This window comes from Hibiscus syriacus, unplaced genomic scaffold, assembly GCF_006381635.1.
Source record: "Hibiscus syriacus cultivar Baekdansim isolate YM2019G1 unplaced genomic scaffold, ASM638163v2 tig00109972_pilon, whole genome shotgun sequence".
Lineage (NCBI taxonomy): Eukaryota > Viridiplantae > Streptophyta > Magnoliopsida > Malvales > Malvaceae > Hibiscus > Hibiscus syriacus.
In genome coordinates this window covers 1,490,592-1,515,510 of record NW_024062543.1, presented here as the reverse complement: position 1 = coordinate 1,515,510, position 24,919 = coordinate 1,490,592, and the positions used below count along the sequence as shown (strand labels likewise).

General features: G+C 33.6%; 1 protein-coding gene across 4 annotated transcripts; it reads right to left on the bottom strand.

The window, feature by feature from the left end:
* Nucleotides 1–1,145: 1,145 nt before the first annotated feature.
* LOC120211450 (MACPF domain-containing protein At4g24290-like) lies at nucleotides 1,146–20,555 on the bottom strand. Of its 4 annotated transcripts, none has more exons than XM_039209981.1 (9): nucleotides 20,435–20,555; nucleotides 19,467–19,825; nucleotides 18,635–18,873; nucleotides 18,331–18,532; nucleotides 17,936–18,122; nucleotides 17,587–17,753; nucleotides 16,710–17,397; nucleotides 12,158–12,165; nucleotides 1,146–1,157 (listed from the first exon to the last, which is right to left on the bottom strand). In XM_039209981.1, exons 2-7 carry the CDS (start codon nucleotides 19,728–19,730, stop codon nucleotides 16,717–16,719), a joined length of 1,740 nt encoding a protein of 579 aa, XP_039065912.1. In that variant the 5' UTR covers nucleotides 19,731–19,825; nucleotides 20,435–20,555; the 3' UTR covers nucleotides 1,146–1,157; nucleotides 12,158–12,165; nucleotides 16,710–16,716. The 4 variants fall into 4 exon arrangements, with proteins under 4 accessions (XP_039065912.1, XP_039065911.1, XP_039065913.1 ...); XM_039209980.1 differs by having other exon boundaries at nucleotides 19,467–19,827; nucleotides 20,330–20,477; XM_039209982.1 differs by lacking the exon at nucleotides 20,435–20,555 and adding an exon at nucleotides 20,208–20,320.
* Nucleotides 20,556–24,919: the final 4,364 nt, after the last annotated feature.

Sequence of the window (24,919 nt, the reverse complement as noted above, 5' to 3'; positions counted from 1 at the left end):
TAACCCCGAAACAAAATCCATCGTAACATTATCCTACTTCCATTGAGGAATAGAAAGGGGTTGTAATAATCCAAACGGAACTTGGTGCTCCGCTTTGACTTGTTGACATATCAAACATTTAGACACAAATTCGGTGATGCTTCGTTTCATCCCTGGCCACCAAAATCGATCCTTTAAATCCATATACATCTTGGTTCACCCGGGTGCATCGTTAATGGACTACAATGAGCCTCTGTCAATATTTCTTTCTTCAAGTCTTCATTGTCGAATATCACAATTCTTCCTTTACAATATAGATTTCCATCTGACTTAACCTCAAAATCCTTAATCTCTTTATTCTTTCCTTGCTCTATTCTTTTCAAACACATTTCATCTTTACTTTGTAATTCTCCAATTCGTTCCAACTATTCCGGTTTAAACCTTAGTTCCGCACATAGACCACTGTCTCCAGTTAAAGATAATCTTGTGTCCATAGCTCGTAAGGCTGCAAACGTTTTCCTGCTCAAGGCATCAGCTACCACGTTAACCTTTCCGGGGTGATAATCAATTATCACATCATAATATTTTAAGAATTCAACCTATCTCCTTTGCCTCAAATTAAGTTCTTTATGAGTCATTAAATACTTCAAGCTCTTATGATCTGTATACAAGTAACAACGCTCTCCATAAAGATAATGACGCCAAATCTTGAGAGCGAACACTACAGCAGCCATTTCTAAATCATGGGTGGGGTAATTCTTTTCATGTGGTTTCAACTGTCTCGATGCATACGCTACCACTTTCCCTTCTTGCATTAACACACACCCTAACCCATTATAGGACGCGTCACTGAACACTATCAAATTCTTGCCAGTTTCAGGTTGAACTAATACAGGAACTTCTGTCAGAATTCCCTTTAAAACTTCAAAACTTTCTTGACATTCAGAAGTCCAACTAAACGGTACGTTCTTTCTCATTAGCTTTGTTAGAGGCATCATAATTATCGAAAAATTCTTAACAAATCTTCGATAATAACCGGCAAGTCCAAGGAAACTCCGAACTTCAGACACATTCTTAGGAACTTCCCAATCCATTATAGCTTTAATCTTTTGAGGGTCCACCCTAATCCCGTCTGCGGAGATCACATGCCCCAAGAAATTTGCTTCATTTAACCAAAACTCACATTTGGACAATTTGGCATACAACTTCTTATCTCTTAAAATTTGCTAGACGATCCTCAGATGTGCGTTATGCTCTTCATAGGATTTCGAGTACACCAGTATGTCATCAATAAAGACAACAACAAACTGGTCAAATTAGGGCTGAAAAAATCCTGTTCATGAGATCTATGAAAGTAGCAGGTGCATTCGTTACTCCGAATGGCATTACGATGAATTCATAATGACCATATCTCGTCCTGAAAGTCGTCTTCGGAATGTCTTTCTCCTGAATCTTCAATTGGTGATAACCAGAACGTAAGTCAATCTTTGAGAATACTGAAGCTCCTTTTAACTGATCAAACAAATCGTCAATGCGTGAGAGAGGATACTTATTCTTGATTGTCACCTTATTGAGCTGTCGATAGTCAATGCAGAGATGCATTGATCCATATTTCTTCTTGACAAATAACACCGGAGCTCCCCAAGGCGACACACTTGGTCGAATAAATTCCTTCTCTAACAGCTCTTGCAATTGATTCTTTAACTCTTGCAATTCCTTCGGAGCCATCCGATAAGGTGTCATTGCAATTGGAGCGGTTCCCGACATTACTTCAATTTGAAATTCTACCTCTCTATCTGGAGGTAATCCTGACAACTCAGTAGGAAAAACATCAGAGAATTCGCGAACTATTGGAATCTCATTTAATCCTTTCTCTTTAGTTCTGACATCTATCACATTAGCAAGAAAACCTTGACATCCTTGCAACAGTAGCTTCTTGGCAGACATCACGGATATTACATTTGCAAAAAGATTAAACCTTTCACTACTCACACTTATCTTGTTCCTCCTGGACTTTTCAGGGTTACCCTTTTCGATCTACAATTAACATCTCCATAGTAACGGAACAACCAATCCATTCCCAGAATCACTTCAAACTCATCAAAGGGTAATTCCATCAGATTAGCAGGGAATTCAATTCCCTGAATCTTTATGGGACACCTCTTACAGACTTTGTTCACCCGAGCACTATGGCCTAAAGGATTAGTTACTATAATCTCATTACTCGTAACATCTAAGGGGATCCTCAATTCCTTTACAAATTTACTTGTAATGTAAGAATAATTAGAGCCTGAATCAATCAGTAGCATTACTAATTTATTGTACAGTTGAAAAGTATCTGCTATAATATCAGTGTTATCACGATTTTCACTTGTCTTTAGATTGTACACCCGTGTAGTTGACCGAACTTCAGGTTGAGCAGAGGATTCAAACTGGTTCCTTCCTCTGCCTCTTCCTCGTCCTCTTTGTGAGGTAGAACCAACTCTTTCAGATGGTACAGGCTCATCAACCATCAATGGACAATCTCGGATAAAATGTCCAGCATCTCCGCATCGAAAACAGGTTCCAAAAGCCATCCGACAATCCCCAAAATGGTTTTTCCCACAGTGCTGACACTGTCTCACTTGACTCGGAGTAGATCTCCCAATACCAGATCCCACTGACTGCGTCTGTCTAGGTCTTGCCTGACTTGCTCCCCTAGCAGACGATGCAATTGATCTTCCTCTTTTTGATGGTTCTGAGCTAGAAGAAGCACCCGTTCTCTTTGATGTCTGAACTCTAAAATCCCCGAATCTCTCGTTCTGAGCTCTTTCAAGAGCCTTGGCACGATTGATCACCTCTTGGAACGAGGACAAATTCAATACTATCAGCATCTCTTTCAATCTAGGGTGTAAGCCCTCCACAAACCATTCACAAGCCTATTTTTCAGTAGGCACAAGCTCGGATGCAAACCTACTCAATTTTTTGAACTCACATTCATACTCATATACAGAGCGGTTCATCTGTTTCAAATTCAAAAACTCCTGCTTCATTTGCCGAATAAACTGATCTCCAATATACTTGTTTTTAAATTCTTCAATAAACAAAGACCAAGTCAACTGGTCGTTTGACATCCTCATGGTGACGTTCGTCCACCATATCCTCGCCTGACCCCTCAATAAAGATACAAATCCATCTAACTTCTCCACTTCGGAATAGTGGAGACCATCTAGCATGATTTTCAAATCATTCAACCAAAGATCCACTGACACTGGACCTTCCTCAACTTCTCCCTTAAATTCGGGAGCTCCTAAACCTCTCAACTCTTTTGCTATATTCATTCTTTGAGTTGGTGGAGCAGAAAGTTAAAGACACGTCAGAATAGCGTCTAACATTATGAAGAACGTATCTTGATCTTTCACAGGCACTCCTTGATATGCTTGTTCTTCACCTTGCCTAGCCAGGGCAGGTGAATTACTGCTTTCAGCAAGCCTATCTTCTCCCGCTTCACTTCGAGAGCTATTATGTCCAGACATCTAATAAAATAAACACATTGTTCTATTAGCAAAACAACATACTCATACTATACCAGATCAGAATTTCTTACTATTTGTTGGCATGTATCCCATTTAAAGACTCTATAGACTCTGGTTTATGCCTATAATCGACTAAACCATAGCTCTTATACCATTAAATGTAACACCCCCAACCCGTATCCAACCCGGATACAAGTCAGAGATATTACATTGACTTTTAAAACATAACTCTTACAAGTAATAGCAAAATACTTGAACTTATATTAAGAAAATACGATAATATACATATGGTAATATAAGTTTACCAAAATATTCAGAGCATACACAACTTAACTATTTAGTTACATGACAACGTCCATTTTCATAACAAAATGACCTACTGATTAAGTTGCTTCTGATCTGATAGTTGCAGGAGTAATGTTGTCCAGCTGTTTAACATCGATCGTCTACTTTATCGGATCCTACGTGTGAAACACTCACACGCTAAGTCATCGACTTAGTGAGGCAATGTAACATCCTCAATACCGGGTTAGTGATCAAATTGTAAAGTTTCATAATTTGATGACTAAAATAGAAGAATGAAATAGCTCTATGATTATTAGATGCATATGATGAAGGTTATTTTGTAATTGTTAAAGGAAATAAAGGGTAAAATGGTCATTTGATCATTTAAGGAATTATATACACGTGGGAAGAGAGCTATCTGGAAGCTTTCTTCTTCTTGCCTTCTCTTCTTCACGTGGGGCTAGCTTCAAAAGGTAAGTTCTTTGTTTGTAAATGAATTGTTGATTTTAAGGTTGGGTTTTGATTATTAGATGATAACTAAGCTTAAGGAAAGCTTAAATCATCTTAAAAACAAATGATGGAGAGGTTAAGAGAGATTAAAGATTTGGAGTTTTTATATGAAATTTTGGAAAGGAATTGATAAGTAGAATTTGAAGTTAAATTTGACTTGTCAATGGTTAAATTAAGAGATTTGGAGTGTTAGAATTGGAATTAGAACACATTGAAAATTTGGTATGATTTTTGAATCTCATATGGAAGATAGGATTTTGAGGTTTAAGATGAAATAAATGAATATAGATTGGTTTAAGTATGTATACTAGAGTTAAGAATGAAAAGGGGATGATATATGAAGGGTTTGAGTGGAAATGAAGTAATTTTCGGGTTGAAAATATGATTTCTGGGCAAGGGGAATCGGTACCCATTCAAGGGGAACCGATACCCCTTCAAACGACAGAATTCCAGAATGTCTTGATGGAATCGATACCCCCATGGTAGGGAACCGATTCCCCCTAAAGAAAAATGTTAATATTGGTTTAATAAGTTCGTTTAAGTTGCTAGTATTCAATTACAAGGTGTAGGTATCTAATGATTACCTCGAAATGTACATTTATGTAGATTCTACACATAAAGAATTCCGGAACGTTTGGCAAGTAAGATCGATCAAGGGGAAAGATAAGAGATTGGAATTGACTAGTGAGGCCAGGTGAGTGCATATTAATTAGTTTATGGTGCTAAATGGAAACAAGACTTGCGACAAGTCTATTTCCTCTGTTAGAATGCATGAATATATGATTATACGTATATGAATGACATGAATTGTATGTATGCATGATTATATGTGTTAACATGCTTTTGAATGTAATGTTATGAGAAGTATGTGCTATGTAATGTATATATGAACATATGTGAAACTGAACTATGTGACTGCATGATAAAGATATGAGCCATATGACATGATATATGTGAACATGAGAAAACAAAGTATAAGATATGAACTATGTGATCCTATGAGAATATGAAAAGAAGCTATGTGACTACAAGTATATGTTATGAGATAAGATCTATGTGATTGCATGCAACATATGATATTAGATATATGTTTACACATACATGTGGTATGTGACAGAAAAGAAGGAACATGTGGTTATGAGATCAATGATTACACGTACATGTGATACGTGACTGAAAAGAAAAGATATGTGGTTATAAGAGAAAGAATATGAATAAGTAATGTGAACTGTTATAAATGATAATGCCCATGTTATGTGATATGAGAGCTAGGGGTATAGTTGGCATGCCAAGGGTCGAGGGTTACCTATGTTCTTCGGAACATATGGACTGTTTACCTATGTTCTTCGGAACATATGGACTGTTTACCTATGTTCTTCGGAACATATGGACTGTTTACCTATGTCCTTCGGGACATATGGACTGATTACCTAGGTTCTTCGGAATCTATGGACTGGTCTTCGGGACATTGATCGAGCTGTGGTGACAGCATATGTGTGCACAACCTCAATGTACTCACATACCTTAAGTTCTCACTAGTGTACATGGGCTAATAAAGTGATTAAACAAGCATGCTGAATGTGATATGTATACGATGGGGTTATAAGTGGTTTGAAATGTGTTACGTGAACCATATGATGTTGTGTGTGTATAGTGTTTGATTGAAAAGGTTAACAATAAAAGTATGTGATTACATGATAAACTGTTAATGATGAATTATGTGTCTGTATGTATTTACTGTAATTAATCTGATATGATTTTATATGATACGAAGAATGCATGGAATTGCTATAACATGATAGAAAAGAACATGCATGTATCGATATATGTTTTAAAGTGCATTATAAGTCGTTATGCCTCACTAAGTCTTCGACTTAGCGTGTGATTGTTTCACGCGTAGGTTTCGAGAAGAGTAAAGAGTAATGCGGAGCAAGACAGGTCAGTTTTCCTTACCAAATGTCAGATCAGAAAATGTATGTACTGTTTACAGAGTGTAGTTGGCATGTAGTCTAAAGATATAAATGGTATGAACTCTGATATCTGTTGTAAACGCTTTGAAATAAATTAAATGTTATCAAAGTTTTAAATTACCCACTATTTTATACGAATGAATGTTTAAAAAGTCAATGTGACACTTCGGACTCGTATCCGGGTCGGATACAGGTTGGGGGTGTTACATTTAATGGTATCAGAGCCAAGGTTTAGCCGATTCTCGGCATAAACCGAAGTCCAAAGTGTCATAAAAGGTGTACATGCCAACATAGATTGAAAAATTTCTGATCTGATTGTGTAAGGAGTATGTTGTCTTGCTAATAGAATAAGAATAGTTTAATACAGTAGAAATCCGATCGTAATAATTTCAAAGTAAGTGAAAGGTGATATTCCTGATTGTGATAGCTATTCACTTGCCCTGGCCAGGCAGGATGAAGAGCGTACACCTCAGGAAATGCCTAGTAAGATCAAAAGTTGATTTCAGAAAGCTGAAATCATATCTGAATAATGATAGAAAGTTTTCATCGTTTGAAATCGGAAAAACGATATAGAGTTATTATGTGGATAAGATAGAATATGGTGAACGGGTGTCACCATAAGAATGTTAAAAAGATCTAAGGACGTGATGAGTACGTATAGAAGAACTTAAGGATAAGTGCATCAGTGACAAGTGTATAAGATGTATAAGTCAGAGCTTATAAGTTCAAAATGAAGGAATAACATTGTGTATAAGCAAGAGCGTTTATATGATAAGGGTTTGCAGTTAAGACGGAAAAGTTAGCGTTAGCTAACGAGAATATGCGATGGGAATGTACTGGAATTATAAGATTATAAGATATTGTCAGGATATGAGAACCAAATCCGTAATGGATCTGGATACAGTTGCATATTTAGATCATAGTAATGTGGTATAGTAAAGGAAAAGGAAGTAAGAATTTGTATATTTAAGTAAAGATGAGGATTGATAAGAAGAGTTTGAGAATATGTATATCGATGATCAGATTATAGGACACAGGAAGTCAGAATGTTGAGTTTGAGTAAAAGAAATTTCAGGATGTATGAGAATAGAGGTGAAATTGATAAGTTGAGTAAGCGAATGTTAAGATAATTTAGATTGGAAAGAATGTATATGATTGGTATAAGAGGGCTTGTTCCCTAGACTGAACCAAAGTTATTATCTAGCTGTCAGAGTAAAGGTGCTAGAGTTATAAGATTGGAGGAAAGATATAGTGGAGTTAATTGATTATGATATGAATTTGAATATAATTGTATATTCTGAGCAGATAGCTATGATGTAGAAACAGAGATAAGTATTTGCATGGAACCTTCAGGAAGGAAAATACAAGTATAAGAAATGAAAGGGATTGATTTAAAAGAATCAGATACGATAAATATGGAAGTACAGAGGACAGTTTTGATATAGAGTGATGAGATGAATGTTATTGTCAACGTGATGAGTGACATTATATGGAATTTTAGAAAGATCAAAGGAAAAATGCATAATCGAATGAGAGAAAAGACAACAATGGATTGGTATTACTGGTTATTGCTTATATGATAAACAACAGAAGATGAAGGTATAAACGAAAAGATAGTCGAAAAACTAAGGGATTGAAAAGTAAGTTTCTGATGATGACAAGAAAGAATAAGTCAGGGAAGCAACATAAGAACATTAGAAGATATGTTCCTATTAAGATGTGCAGTGAAAATTCGAGGACGAATTTTCTTATAAGGAGGGGAGATTTGTAACATCCTCAATACCGGGTTAGTGATCAAATTGTAAAGTTTCATAATTTGATGACTAAAATAGAAGAATGAAATAGCTCTATGATTATTAGATGCATATGATGAAGGTTATTTTGTAATTGTTAAAGGAAATAAAGGGTAAAATGGTCATTTGATCATTTAAGGAATTATATACACGTGGGAAGAGAGCTATCTGGAAGCTTTCTTCTTCTTGCCTTCTCTTCTTCACGTGGGGCTAGCTTCAAAAGGTAAGTTCTTTGTTTGTAAATGAATTGTTGATTTTAAGGTTGGGTTTTGATTATTAGATGATAACTAAGCTTAAGGAAAGCTTAAATCATCTTAAAAACAAATGATGGAGAGGTTAAGAGAGATTAAAGATTTGGAGTTTTTATATGAAATTTTGGAAAGGAATTGATAAGTAGAATTTGAAGTTAAATTTGACTTGTCAATGGTTAAATTAAGAGATTTGGAGTGTTAGAATTGGAATTAGAACACATTGAAAATTTGGTATGATTTTTGAATCTCATATGGAAGATAGGATTTTGAGGTTTAAGATGAAATAAATGAATATAGATTGGTTTAAGTATGTATACTAGAGTTAAGAATGAAAAGGGGATGATATATGAAGGGTTTGAGTGGAAATGAAGTAATTTTCGGGTTGAAAATATGATTTCTGGGCAAGGGGAATCGGTACCCATTCAAGGGGAACCGATACCCCTTCAAACGACAGAATTCCAGAATGTCTTGATGGAATCGATACCCCCATGGTAGGGAACCGATTCCCCCTAAAGAAAAATGTTAATATTGGTTTAATAAGTTCGTTTAAGTTGCTAGTATTCAATTACAAGGTGTAGGTATCTAATGATTACCTCGAAATGTACATTTATGTAGATTCTACACATAAAGAATTCCGGAACGTTTGGCAAGTAAGATCGATCAAGGGGAAAGATAAGAGATTGGAATTGACTAGTGAGGCCAGGTGAGTGCATATTAATTAGTTTATGGTGCTAAATGGAAACAAGACTTGCGACAAGTCTATTTCCTCTGTTAGAATGCATGAATATATGATTATACGTATATGAATGACATGAATTGTATGTATGCATGATTATATGTGTTAACATGCTTTTGAATGTAATGTTATGAGAAGTATGTGCTATGTAATGTATATATATGAACATATGTGAAACTGAACTATGTGACTGCATGATAAAGATATGAGCCATATGACATGATATATGTGAACATGAGAAAACAAAGTATAAGATATGAACTATGTGATCCTATGAGAATATGAAAAGAAGCTATGTGACTACAAGTATATGTTATGAGATAAGATCTATGTGATTGCATGCAACATATGATATTAGATATATGTTTACACATACATGTGGTATGTGACAGAAAAGAAGGAACATGTGGTTATGAGATCAATGATTACACGTACATGTGATACGTGACTGAAAAGAAAAGATATGTGGTTATAAGAGAAAGAATATGAATAAGTAATGTGAACTGTTATAAATGATAATGCCCATGTTATGTGATATGAGAGCTAGGGGTATAGTTGGCATGCCAAGGGTCGAGGGTTACCTATGTTCTTCGGAACATATGGACTGTTTACCTATGTTCTTCGGAACATATGGACTGTTTACCTATGTTCTTCGGAACATATGGACTGTTTACCTATGTCCTTCGGGACATATGGACTGATTACCTAGGTTCTTCGGAATCTATGGACTGGTCCTTCGGGACATTGATCGAGCTGTGGTGACAGCATATGTGTGCACAACCTCAATGTACTCACATACCTTAAGTTCTCACTAGTGTACATGGGCTAATAAAGTGATTAAACAAGCATACTGAATGTGATATGTATACGATGGGGTTATAAGTGGTTTGAAATGTGTTACGTGAACCATATGATGTTGTGTGTGTATAGTGTTTGATTGAAAAGGTTAACAATAAAAGTATGTGATTACATGATAAACTGTTAATGATGAATTATGTGTCTGTATGTATTTACTGTAATTAATCTGATATGATTTTATATGATACGAAGAATGCATGGAATTGCTATAACATGATAGAAAAGAACATGCATGTATCGATATATGTTTTAAAGTGCATTATAAGTCGTTATGCCTCACTAAGTCTTCGACTTAGCGTGTGATTGTTTCACGCGTAGTTTCGAGAAGAGTAAAGAGTAATGCGGAGCAAGACAGGTCAGTTTTCCTTACCAAATGTCAGATCAGAAAATGTATGTACTGTTTACAGAGTGTAGTTGGCATGTAGTCTAAAGATATAAATGGTATGAACTCTGATATCTGTTGTAAACGCTTTGAAATAAATTAAATGTTATCAAAGTTTTAAATTACCCACTATTTTATACGAATGAATGTTTAAAAAGTCAATGTGACACTTCGGACTCGTATCCGGGTCGGATACGGGTTGGGGGTGTTACAGGCAATATAATAATATCAATAAATATAAAGTAATTGCCAAAATGATATGGGTTGCAATGATAAGATGTATGTAAACAATACAATAACCAGAACCATGTTTCTTACACATATACTTATCAAATTCACATTCATAAGTCACCTTATTAAGTTCATTAGCCCATGGTACCATACAAAGAACCTAAGGTATGTAAGTATTGTGAGGTTGTGCACTATGCTGTCACCACAGCTCGTATAATTGCACCGAAGTGCCACATAGAATTACACCGGAGTGCCTCATAGAATTGCACCAGAGTGCCATATAATAATGTCCATAAGGACCACATATCATTCATTAAGAATCATATACATATACTAGGGATCAAGCATGTGTCTCACAAGACTTCACACATGTTCCAAAGAATATATATATATCCCGAAGGACCGCGTAGACCCTCTACCCTTGGCATGCCAACTATACCTATAGTTCTCATCTACATAACATGGGCTTTCACAATTCACATAATTTGTATCACGTAGACATATTATTTTCATACCTTTATCACATAACTCATATAACTTTTTCTTGCATATTCATGTCACATAATGCATATGGTATGAATTCATGTCATGTATCATAATATGAAATACGATCATGTATCAAAATATTGAATCTAGACTTATCACAAGTCTAGAACTGAATAGAATACATATTCATGCTATGCATATGCACCCACCTAGATTTCTTTGTCTTTCCCTCGATTGATCCTACTTGTCGATGGTTCCGGAACTCGTTTAGGCTCGATATCTACATAGTAATTCGTTGATACTTATCAGTATATTAATTAGTATATTCTAAGCTATCATTCTTAGGCTAAAAGAAAAGCCATTTTCATCTTTTAATGGAGGTATGCATCGATGCACTACACCATGCATCGATGCATAAATCCTATTCGATGTTTGTATTTAATGGGGATACATCGATGCACTCCTTATGCATCGATGCATTAATTGCATTCGATGTTTGTATTTTAAAAGAGTGCATCGATGCACTTCATGTGCATCGGTACACCTTGAAAAATTTCTGGGATTTATCATCGATGCATCGGTGCACAATGAATGTGCATCGATGCACATTGCCCAGAATTGTCATTTTAGCATGAAAATCTCTTCTTAGTCTACTTAACACTTTATATTTCCCCTCTTTATATATCCTTAACTTGCATACTCTTACTTAAAATAATTATTATCCATTATATACTTTTAAAACTTAGAAATCCAATTCTACTTCTTATTTAGCTTTATGACAAGTCAAAACTCACTTCTAATTCTTATTAGAAACTCTAATCCAAGATTTCACTTTTCTACTTCATTTCTTTAATCCTTCATAACTCACCAATCTTTGAGTTTCTATAATATTTTCCATCTCCATAATCTTTCCTAAAGCTTCATAAATCAAACCCATACTTTAATTTGAAGGATTAACCAAAAGAAATCAAACTTACCTTAAGTTTGGGTGCTTCACGTTGAAGAAGAAAATGAAGAAGAAAGAAGAATCAAGAGTTGTCTGAAAACTCTTGTTTCTTTCCCTTGGGTGTTATAATACCAAATATCTAATATTTAATTATTACTTTTGCTCAATGACCCTTTTACCCTTTTAATTCTCATTCACTTAATAATTCATCCTACACCAAATACTTCAATCAATTCCTTCAACTTTCAATTTATCAACTTTGATCGCTAAATTATAAAATTTCACAATTTAATCACTAACCCAGTATGGAGGATGTTACAGGCGCAGAGGGGGTGCTCATCCTTCCCCACACGTAACCGACTCTCGAATCCTTAAAAATGAATTTATGATAATATGTAGACCATTTTTGTCTTTTTAAATGTTTTTTTCTTAAAATTGTTTTAAAAGACATTTTCTAGGTATTCGACATACCTAACCCAAAGGTCAATGACGACTCCAAATAAATTTCAAATTAAACCAAAATCTAAAGTTTTCAAAATAAAGTCATACTTATTTTTTAATTAAAATTTTATTTTATTAAAAATGGTTATGACAAAGAATTTATTGAACTATTTCGAATTGATATCAAATTGGTAAATACAAAAAATGTAGTTATGAACATTATTATTATTATACCATATCACATTACCATTTTCGTAGATTAACGGTTAAACTCAATAACCAGTGACCAAAATAGAAAAATATAATTTTTTTATACAATTTTGCAAAAAAAATAATTAAGTGACTAAAATATAAATATGGGAATATGTAAGATGTAAGATGTTGAATAAATAGTTTACCCTCATTTACATCTAATGCATTTAAATATAAACTTAACCATCTTTTTTAATTATAAGTCCCTAAAAGTATAACAGAAAAAATATTAATCACTTATTTTTGACAAAAAAATACATTTTTAACAAAAAAAATTCTTTAAACACCAAAATTCAATTTTAAATATAATTTTAGTTATTTTTTTATAATAATAATAATTTTGTTTGGTAGTAGGTTTGATCATATTCTACGCGTATTTGAATTTGTCGTTTTATTTTTAATTTAGGGTTTTAATTTTTCTACTATTTTGATTTAATATTGAAGTTCTTTGTATTATGTAACGCTTAAAAGAAAAATTGCCCACTTGACCAAATAAACAAATAAATGCGAGATTGTAATTTATTAATTACTTTTTTAACTCAAAATAATTATATTTATTAATAAAATTATATTAAAATATTTTGTATTAATATTTTTTTTAGAACCAACAACCAGTTGGTCTAGTAGGATGAGGCACTAAGTCCCTTAAGCAAGGTCAGAGGTTTGAATCATGGCGTTTGCGAATGAAGCAATCTGGATTGAGAGGGTTGCCATCGCCTCTGCAATATCCGATCTGGATTAGTCGGTCAATAGATCGGATACCAGTGATTAATTAAAAAAATATTTATTTTTAGAGTTAATCATCTATTTGGTACATGTATTATATCAAATTACTTAATATCATTCAAATATTTTTTCAATTTCACACATAAATTTTTATGTTGCCAATCACTTTGGTCACTTCAAACCTAGATTACTTTCTCTCCTTAGATCTTAAGTCATAGGTAGGTCACCCGAGATGATAATAGTCACAGTGGACGATGTGACGATTCGATAATATCCCTATTGATTCCTGGATAGAGAGTAGAGATTTTTTTTTTCCATTTAGCTAATGTAAGAGTGAAATTGAAAAATGTAAATCTTTGGGGGTTAGCATTTCAACTTTGCTCTAAGATTGAAAGGAATGAAAATATTAATAATAAAACCAAAACTATTATGAAAAGGGACCAAATATAAACATTAAAAAGAAGAAAGGACCTAAAAGTGAAATATCTCAAAAAAAACTTTTTTGACCCTCTTATCAGCCATATCATATTATCATTCATTCTTTTCTGGATATCAGCAGGTTGAATAGTGGAGGAAGGGGTGCTTCTGTTTTGTGTAAATAACATCCTTCCCTCCCATCTTCACACCAACAATTATACGGGTGCCATGAGTGCCAATAAACCTGAGATTATGCAGCAGAGAGTAGATAACATTACACAAAGCACAGTAGGCGTCAGAAAATTCATGGTCACCAACACAACAGGCAACAGCATTCTTCATATTTTCATTAAGAATATGCATGTTGGGTTACATTCAATGATCAAATTTGTATCGAAGTTCACCTAGCCAATGCTGCAGGTTCCCGTGTAGATGGGACCGCTTTCTTGACATGACACCGTAGCTTCACTTGATATTAGCACCATCTTTTTGCCAGCAACCGGAGAATTCAAACATCGAATTGAAGAGCCCTGAAGGTATTCTTCCAGGCAAAGAGTTCTTGGTTGAAATACTCTGACATCTGGAGAAAAAGAAAAAGAAGCAGACATTCATGGCAGACAAATTAGTATGATAACATAACCAAATTGCAGACATTCATGCCACAACAATTGAATCATAATATACATATGTGGATACTGATAGCAACGAACGAACAAACCATTACCTGTTGGAAAGAGAGAACATCGGATCTGAGCCTTTCACGCTCTCCTTCAACACATTTTATTGGTTATTGAAATTCCACCGGGTAACACAATCTCATGATCTCCATCTTCATCGAACTCAACAAGACGTGAATCTTTCGAATGATTCCCTCCACAGTTGTGCAGCTGAAGATCCATTACAATATCAGATCCCATGGCAATCTCAGCCGCCTTCGGCAGCTTAAGCGCCATTGCTCAGGCTATCATTCTTCTTCACCAAATTAGGAACCAAAATCACAATTTATTCAAGTATTCAAACCAAAGATAGCAAATACAGGCAAAGCATCGTTGCTTCAATCATTTACTTAAATAAACCCAATCAAAACCCTACAAATCGCTCAACATCTAAGAAGAAAAATTCACAATTTTCTTTTCAAGGATTTATTGAAACAGAACAGATCAGAGGTTCATAAATAGCTCAAATTCAAATTCATATCAAACAAAAGCAATTTCCATACTCTTATCCAGATGCAATCACAAAATAAAAAGAACGCATACGCTGCTGAAGAACGGCAACTACGAGCTCGTATTTCATTTTTAAAAGAATAATAATATTAAATAATTCCAATATTTAATATGACTACCTGTAATGTTTAGGCATATTTTTATCCTAAGCTTAAATTAAGGCAGGTTAATCATAAGATATAATAGTTGTGTCTCCCCTAATTTTATGTGATTATATTAAAATAAAAGGAGTAAATTATATATATAGTTATTAAATTAAATTATAAAAATAATTCTATTTTGACTGTAGCCGTCGTATTAATTTTATTATGTTATGGTTATACAAGTAATTTATTTTAAAATAATTCCAAATTTTAGAAAATAATCGCCACGAATCATTACAAGCAATCATATTTAAATGTTATGAGTTTTTACATTATTCTAAAATTTAGAACTCGATCCGAATTAAAAGAATTGTTATTATTTCTAAAGGTAATGGGTTCAAACACCAATGATTACAAGGGTAGAGTGGTTAAGCGTTTATTGTTAAATAGTTGAAATTATTTAAAACAGATATTATTTTATAATCATCTTAATTTAATTAAAGAAATTAAATTTCATTTTTATCTTTTTGGTGTGTCGCTTATCCCTTAACTTTAATGTTAGTTGTCAACTGTCGATATTTTTTATTATCCATTTTTTTGTATATTTATTTTCTTTTTTTATTTTTCAATAAATTATTCTATATGACATGTTTCCATATATCATTAAGGCACATTTTTGGATTGTTTGACTATTCTTTTCATTTATCTTTTTCTTAGGGTTGATTTGACATCGTCACGGCTAATTAAAATGACGCTTATATGTTATTTTTTTATTCTCTCTGATTTGGACCCTCTTAATGGATTTGGATACCAAATTTGCTAGATGACTTTTCACGTTGCTCAAGTTTGATTTGTGATTTGTCGGTGGTATTTCACTAGCTTGATCTCATTTTATGGTTCGCTTGTCGATGCCATCAGATCTATTTGTATCTATTTTTGTTTGAGTTTCTTGGTTAGATTTTTAATCTTTTCTTGTATGATCCTTATGATATTAAGTAGCTAGTTTTGTTTCAATGATTATAGTAACATATTTCCTATGACGAAAATCTTTAATGTCATGATTAAATAATCACTAAAAGTCTTAATTATTGTAACGATTTTATTAGTTTTTATTTGAAAATTTTGATTCTCTTTACAATTTTTATTTAATTTTATAATTATTGACCTGAAAACTATGAAAAAGTATAAATAAATTTTTGATCTTTCTACATTTATATATATTTTAATCAATTTGACCTCATATTTAAGTAGCATCTTTGACAGGTTCACCTTCAAAGTCCATGGTTGATGTTCGCGTTAACACTGATTAGTTTTTAGAACAACGTTAATTTCACTATTATATTGATTATGATAAAATTATTTTTAAAATAGTGGTTTTTATATTTATTTTTATTTAATTGTTATAATCAAAGTTAATATCTTTATTTTACAACAATATTTTGACTAAAATAGCACAAATAAATTACAATAGTGGAAAAAGAGAGAGTGGAGACTGAACTATATGCCCTATCTCTCTGGAGATGACAACTAGCCGGATGAAGGTAGAGACTTTATGTTGATGAGACCCTTTTGGTTCCGGCCGTGGTAGCCAGGGCTTGCCTAGATACTCATCAGCATAACAAAAATGTGCTAATGCTCGTCGGGTATCTCGTCGGTTAGCACGGCAGTTAGTAAGGAATACTTTACCCGTAGAGCGATCTTGCCTTTCTCAACAACCAGTCTTGCCCCGGAAACAACCCAGTACCCAGGAGGATCATGTGGCCCTTTCTTCATCTCGGACGTATCCACGAATTTCAATAGCTTCGGAGTGTAATTCGGCATCGGGGGCCCACCGGGGTATACTGTAGATCTTGTTGTATGTGGTGGCTTAGATTGTGGTGGAGGTGGCGTCAAAGACTTGCTCAAAAGATCAGATAGGACTCCGGACTGAGGTGCGAATCCGAACGATCCGTCCCACTCTGAATGCCTCATGATTACCGCTCCCAAAACAGTAGAGATATGTAGTCGTAAAAAGAGGATGCTTTTGAATCCATATTTCTCTACCTGTAGGTGAGCTCCGGTTACTATGGAATGATCGTTGTCAGCCTCCACGGGAGACGTACAAACTCGAGAGAAGTTCTTCCACCGGACTTTTTCAAAGTATCTTTTATCATAGGACTCTTGATGAGGAAATGTATCGACGGGTTCATCGACGAGTTGAAAGTACGTCGGTAGAGAAGAAAGGTGCTGCATGTAGATGGCCAACCGATTGCTTCGTTTACCCTCGAGATACAGCCGAAGACCTGTAACTGGTCTCTTACCGACATCAACCTGTCATGGAATTGGTAACAATAGTAAGTATTGATTTTAACATGAACAAAATGAATACCACCTCCAACAAAATGACTTTGGACTTTCTTGTAGCACAAGAAAAAAGAAAAATGCTCATCTAATGGTCATGAATAAAAGAAGTAAAGAGAAAAACAGCAGAGATTTGAAGAGTATCAAAAGAAGCTTTACTGGAATGGTGTTAACATAAAGCTTGGGACCCCATAACTTGAACTGTAGGAACGAATTGCTCTGTCGCTTCTGTTGCGAACCACGGGGGAACTCTTTGAAAACTGGTGCCCACTGCCTTGGTAGCTGAAATTCCAGAAACAAATGTAGCTCTTCGAGCGGCGGTTTATCTGTCATATAAATTTTTCGACAGTCATCCATTTGAAATAGTCTAAAATCTTTATACTATTAACATCACAATGATTCTCTACAACAAATGTGTTGATAATCTTGATGTCTATGAAAAAACAAACCATTGACTGTTACAATGGCAGTAAATTAACAAATAATAGAGAAAGTCCATCTTGCATACATCGTAAGTAGAGATCTATGGCATGGTTCAAAAATCCGCTCATCGGAACTCCACTTAACAAAGAAGTAATTGGAATGAAGGACATGGAGACCACCTCGGGCTGAACCTGAACAGTGTGTAGCCACTCAGTATGAGATAAGTTCATTTCCTCTTTCCCACCTCTCCTTTTGTAAATTACAGAGATATCCTGCATATAGAATTAGCAAATAAGAGCATGTACTATGTGCAAAGAAGGCAAATAAGAAAAAGATGACCGGGATTTGTATTCGACAAACTTCCATCTCTGAACAGGACTGATCCATTGGAATCAAATAGATGTTTGATAAATGTACTGGTTGATGATACGAAATAGTGAATCCATGGGTAAAGTATAGCATGCTTAGCATTATAACAACCTGATTTTTTAGCTTCACTTGTTCCGACTCGATCCAACTTTTTACGTTGTTCTTTGAAAACTTCTCATCAGCCAACTTCTTTAATTTTAGATATACATCGTCTGGCTGAACAATCGATGAGTGCTGCTGTTTTACATATATTACATCCTTTCCACCCATCTCCACACCAACTACAATATGAGTTCCAAATGTCCTGATGAATCTGGAATGACAGAACCAAATGATCACACTCTTGCATGATTACACCGTATTTATATGTTTCCACTATATGATTGTAAACTTATTTCTAATTCGATTACTTCACCTTGCTAAGGCAGCAGGTTCCCATGATGATGGAACAGCTTGCCTAACATGATCACGCAGTATCATTTGCGATTTCTCCAGTGAAGCCGTATAAAGTGTGACGAATATCCCATCGAAAGCTAGGGTCTTAGTGCCGACTGCATCTTTGTACCAACAGCCGGAGAAGTCGAACATGGCATTGAATAAACCAGAAGGAATTTTGCCACTCAGAGACAATGCATGGTTGAACTGTTCCGACATCTGCCTAGAAAGAGAAAAAACAAAGGAAAGACTAATTAGAGAGAAAAGAAATAACAAAACGTTCTGTACTTTTTTGCCGGCCAAAGACAAATGTTCCAAATGGTGACAGAAATCTGAATTAGTACATTTGGGAAGAAAGAAAAAACAACAATCATCTGCTTTCAAAAGTTCAAGTCTCAATAATGATTCAGCCCCATAACCAAACCATCCTATTTCCAAGTGCAATAAGTCATGGCCACTTATATATAGGGCCATAACCGGTTGATGTGCCAAGGGCCACCCATGTATATGGGCCATGACAGGGTAGAGGAACCGAAGGGTGTGAGTGGATCTTTTGTATTTAGGAAATTGTCCCATTCCAAACATTGAAAAGTTTCCTGAGAGATCTCTTAAACATCCTGCGCTCATTATAGCGATGGACAATCATCGGTTATGAGCTCCTCCACCGGTTAAGGTATGTTCTAGACCCACCATCGAGGGTTGCCCCTATTTCCTGACTACGGTGTGGGTAAGATTAAGTCACTTTTGTTAGCCTAATGCCCCTTACTATGTTGGAAGAAATAAAATTTATCAGCTGAAACAAATGAATTTACCTGCTGAAAAGAAACAACATCAGACTTGTTCCTCATGCCCTCCTTGCCTTGATTACATTTGATCAACTTGGATACATTCCGGATGGAGACTCCACCAGGCAAAGCTACATCATAAGACCCGACATCTTCAAACTTTATCAAGGGTGAATCCTTTCCATCTTCATAACAATATTTCAACTTCAAATCAAGAGCTAGATTATATCCACACCCAATAGACCCAACTGCAATCTCAGCCGCCCTCTGAGCCGACACCTTGAGCGCCATTTGACCGGTATATCACTATTCTTCACCGAACAAGATTCCCACTCTACACTTTATGGATAGATTCGGATACCAAACCAATCTCAAATTAACCAAACCTGCCCATTTTTTCACAAACACTAGCAATTCAGAGCTCATGCAATACATTAGACAAAATATATCCCCATATTCCCAAAATATTTTAACCCCCATGAAGACCTTTTGACTATAAACATTGACCAGGCAGATGGACTTAGCTCCAATGAACCAATAATCTCTGGCGCATGAACATGGATAGATGACTATATGTATATGCATGTATGTATGCATGCATGTATGTATGTATGTATGCATGCATGTATGTATGTATGTATGTATGTATGTATGCATGTATGTATGCATGTATGTATGCATGCATGCATGCATGCATGTATGTATGTATGTATGTATGTATGTATGTATGTATGTATGTCCCCATCATACTAAGAGTCTGAAACTAACCCAATCTTTGAGCTACTCCTAGAAACGAAAACCAGCTGGTTGTTCTTGATACCCATCTTCATTTTTCACCAGAACACCAAAATAAATTACCAGAAAAGCTTTCCAAACAATCAAAATTCACATTACAAGGACCATTTGGTGGATGCATTCAACTCCTAAGGATCCAAATAAACTATCCAAAACAAGGAAAATACAAAGAGAGAAGAGGTGGAAGAGAATACAGTTACCTTCCAGTGTGAAAGTCCAGAATGTCGGCAAAGATTGCATTAAATCTGTCTTTGAGACAAAAATATAAGAAAAAATAGATGGGTATTCATGATCATGAGTTTGACTTTTCTTTGTATGTGGTTTAGTTTTCATAGATATTTTAGTTTTCCAATTTTGCCGCTATACAATCAAGTTGCCATGCAGTTTCCATTAAGTGAGAAATTTCCACATTCGTGGGGGGCCTAAGTGATTTTGAGTCATTTGAGCCTTTCACGGAAAATACTCTCTATTGACTTTGCTACACGAGATTTTATGCTGAAAAATAATTATATATAAAAAAGGTAAATTACGCATTTAGTATCTAAACTATCAATTTTGATATATTTTAGTACCTAAATTTCTATTTATTTCAAAATCATACCTAATATTTAGTTTTTGTTTCATTTTAGTACCCACTGTTAAAAACTTAACACGTTTAGTGCCTAAACTATCAATTTTTATATGTTTTAGTATCTAAATTTTAAAAAATTTCCAAAACTTAATGTTAAATTTTGAATACAGTACTAAAATAAAACAAAAACTAAATTTAGGTATGATTTTAAAAATTGAAAGTTTAGGTACTAAAACGGACCAAAACTAATAGTTTAAGTACTAAACATGTAATTTACCCAAAATAATTATAAAAAGGGTAAATTATAAATTTAGTACCTAAACTATCAATTTTGGTTTGTTTTAGAACCTAAACTTTCAATTTTTTCAAAATCATACATAAAGTTTAGTTTTTGTTTCATTTTAGCTACCGTCGTTAAAACCTTAACGCATTTAGTACCTAAAGTATTAGTTTTGGCATGTTTTAATACATAAACTTTAAATATTTTCAAAACATAACGTTCAATTTTGAACGGATACTAAAATGAAATAAAAACTAAACTTTAAGTATGATTTTGAAAAAAATTAAAAGTCTAGGTGCTAAAATAGATCAAAACTAATAATTTAGATACTAAATGCGTAATTTACTCTAAAAACGTTTACACGATGAAGTAAATGAAATGAAATAGATCACAAATTATTTAAGTTTAATTCATTTAAAATATGATTAATATTCAATATAAATAGACTCAATTCAAGCTAGAACTCAACTAAAATTCTTAACAAGTTAAAACAAACAACTTGATATTTGACTCATAAAGCTCATAAAACAATTTGAGAAAATAGTTTTTACTTTTTAAAATTAGATTATTAATAATATGAACATTTCTATTTTTTTTAAAATATAGTATAAAGTTTTCATATCATTAAGGTTCAAGTTCGAGCTTGATCTGAACTCGAATTCGAGCTTCAATCGAGCTAAGACTGTGAATGTTTTAAGTGTATATCGGTACTATTGAAGATTGAACACAAATGTGTTGAAATCATTTTTTATTCTCTCTCGATTTTCAAGGCTTTGTCCCGTCTAATCCGGATTGATATGTGTTGCACATTTGATTTTGGCGGGAATGTTGAAAACATTTTGTGTTTCGATATAACAAATTAAATTTAAATGAATTTTAAGATTTTACAAATGATTTTCTAAGTATATTCGATTTAATTAATTGAATATCAAATTATTACTCCAAGTCTTTTAAGATCAATTTCAAACCTTACTAAATGTGTAAAATTGTGTTTTATACTTAATATATTTTTGAAACAAATTTCACAAAGTATTTTGAACCAAAATCAAGCCTAAAATCAATTTTTTAGAGTGATGCACCGATGCACCAATCCATGCATTGATGCACCATGAATTAAATTGAACATCGAATGCATTCTATGCATCGATGCACATACCATGCACCGATGCACTGAGGATTTTATGAAAACATCGAATACATACCATGCACCGATGCACTGAGGATTTTATGAAAACATCGAATGCATTTGATGTATCGATGCACCAGCCATGCATCGATGCACTCTGGCTATTTTGAAACATCGAATGCACTTGATGCATCGATGCACTCTTAATGCACCGATGCACTAAGGGTCCAACGGTCAAAATATTTGAATTTTACACTGATGCACCATGGGTATGCATCGATGCACTGACGCTCCCAACTGTTTTAATTAATTGTTTTCACACTTAAACGGCTATATTGACTCCATGAAGCATCCCCAACGTTCAGAATCATTTGAAGCTGTATTTAAACAAGCTTAAAAGGCATTGATCAATAACAAGAAACATCAAGCAACTATAATCATGAGAGAATCAAAGAGAAAGCATCAAACCTCAAGTTTGAGCATTCCAAGCCTATTTTTCATTCAATATTCATTTTGTTTTCAAGAACACTTATTGTGCTCAATTTTATTCATTCTTGAGTGTTCTTTTCTTTGTTCTAGAATTGTGCAAACAATCTACCTTGTGAGGATTTCCTTGTAAGTTTGTAAATTTGTATTGTTCTCTTTGGGAGAGAGTGTTCTCAAGAAGTTGGGGTATAATTCTTGAGAGTTTGTAAGGTTACTCTTTGTCCTCAAAAGAAAGACAAATTAGTGAATTTGTGAAAAATCCTTAGTGTGGATAGCTAAGGTAGTGGACGTAGACTTTGGTTAAGAAAGTCGAACCACTCTAAATCGATGTGCAATTTCTTTCAATTTTCTGCAAAATCTTCCACCAAAATTTTTATTGCCAATTCACCCCCTCTTGGCCAATTCCGTCAATCGATTAACTCAACAGGGAATTTTCTGTATACACTTTTATTAAATAAAAATAATGATTTAATTGAAAAAAATATGGAAGATATTATTTTAATTATTCCTAAATATATAAGGTAAAATTATATTTTTTTTGGGTTGGATCAGGACGGGTATTTTTACCCTAAACATGAATCCAACCCGACCTAAACATCACCTTTAAAAACACTCAATCCGAACCGAACTCAAAATTTTTAAAAAAATCCGACCCGATAAATTTTGGTCGGGTTGAAATCTATCGGATCGAGTCGGGTCAAAACCTATCGAGTTCGAATCCCATGCTCATCCTACGTTTAACCCAATATCAAATAAATCAAGACCATAATAGATAATAATATCTAATATAATACAATACATAAATTTGCTGATGAGACCATAGTTTTTTTAGTATCTACATGGTTGTATTTATTTAAATATAATTTTCAATTATTTGATATTGAATGTTTATATTATTAATATTTTTTATGTTCAAATTCGAAATTTCAATGATTAACAATATTTCTTTTACCACTAAAATCGTTTGATTTGTACTGATGAGATCATAATTCGATAGTACGATTGAGGTTTTAAATTTGTAATGGTTAATAAATAAGTTTTTGTATGTATAAGTTTAGTTAAGATGTACTATTTTAGTTCCATTAAAAGTATCAATTATTAATTTTTTAAATGTCAAAATTTTTAAATTTTGAGTAGGATTATTTTAATTATTTTAAATAATTAAATTTTATAAAATATATATTTAAAATTTATTTGATTAAAGGTTTTTAAAATATTTTTTATAACTTTATCAATAACAAATTTTAAATAATAATAAGTCAAAGTTAAAAAAATTAGCTGAAAAAGTCAACAATGAATAAATTTAATAGACAGAGGGAGTATTTCGGTAGGATTATTAAGTGGTATGGGTAATTAAATGGAGTGTTGTTCTTTCTTAAAGTTATGCATTTGAGCAATTGTCATCTTCTATCAATTGGTATCAGATTTGGATCGTTTCTTGGAGAAAATCAAGCAATCTTGCTTGTTTTTGTGTGCATCAACGTCAATGTACCCAAACGGAGCTAGTTCGCGACTAGTGATCGTTTTCAGATTCATTTTGTATTATTTTAATTTAGTTTCAATTTCTTCTTGTTAGTTTGTTGTTTTCATCAAAAAGAAAATAAAATAAAATTAAAAAAATTAAAAAGAAAAGATAAAAAGATAAAAAAAATTGGAAAAAAGAAAAAAATATCCTAGAAAAAGAAAACGAAAGAATTTGGAGTTGAATTTTTTTACATGTACATTCTCCATCCAAGAGTGGTCTCCAATAAAAAATTCAGGTCAATCGAACATTAATATACCCTTTAAATGTGTCGTTCAAATTTTTCTGACATATTTAGGGTTTTTCGTTGAAAAAAATTCCAGAAATTTATACTAAAGGAATTTTGATCTAAAATTTTACAAGCTTATTACTCATCATAAGAACGTTCTTTAATAAAAAATTGGAATATTTTAAAATGAATAACACCTTCAAATGTGTTGATAAAAAATAGACAAAATTAGGGTTTCTTTGTTCAAGAATTTCTACAAAATATTCGTATCATAGTTCAATCTCTAACAAAGACAAAAGAAATACTTAGTAGCTCTAAGAAGTCAAACAAAAGGTAAGACTCTAATTGAACGAGAATGCAAAGAAGAAGAATTATGCAAACTCTTTTAATCCTACTAACTCAAGAACAATAACGTGTTAGATGATGTAAAAGGACAAAGAAGGAAAAAAAACAAATAAACATAAAGCTATA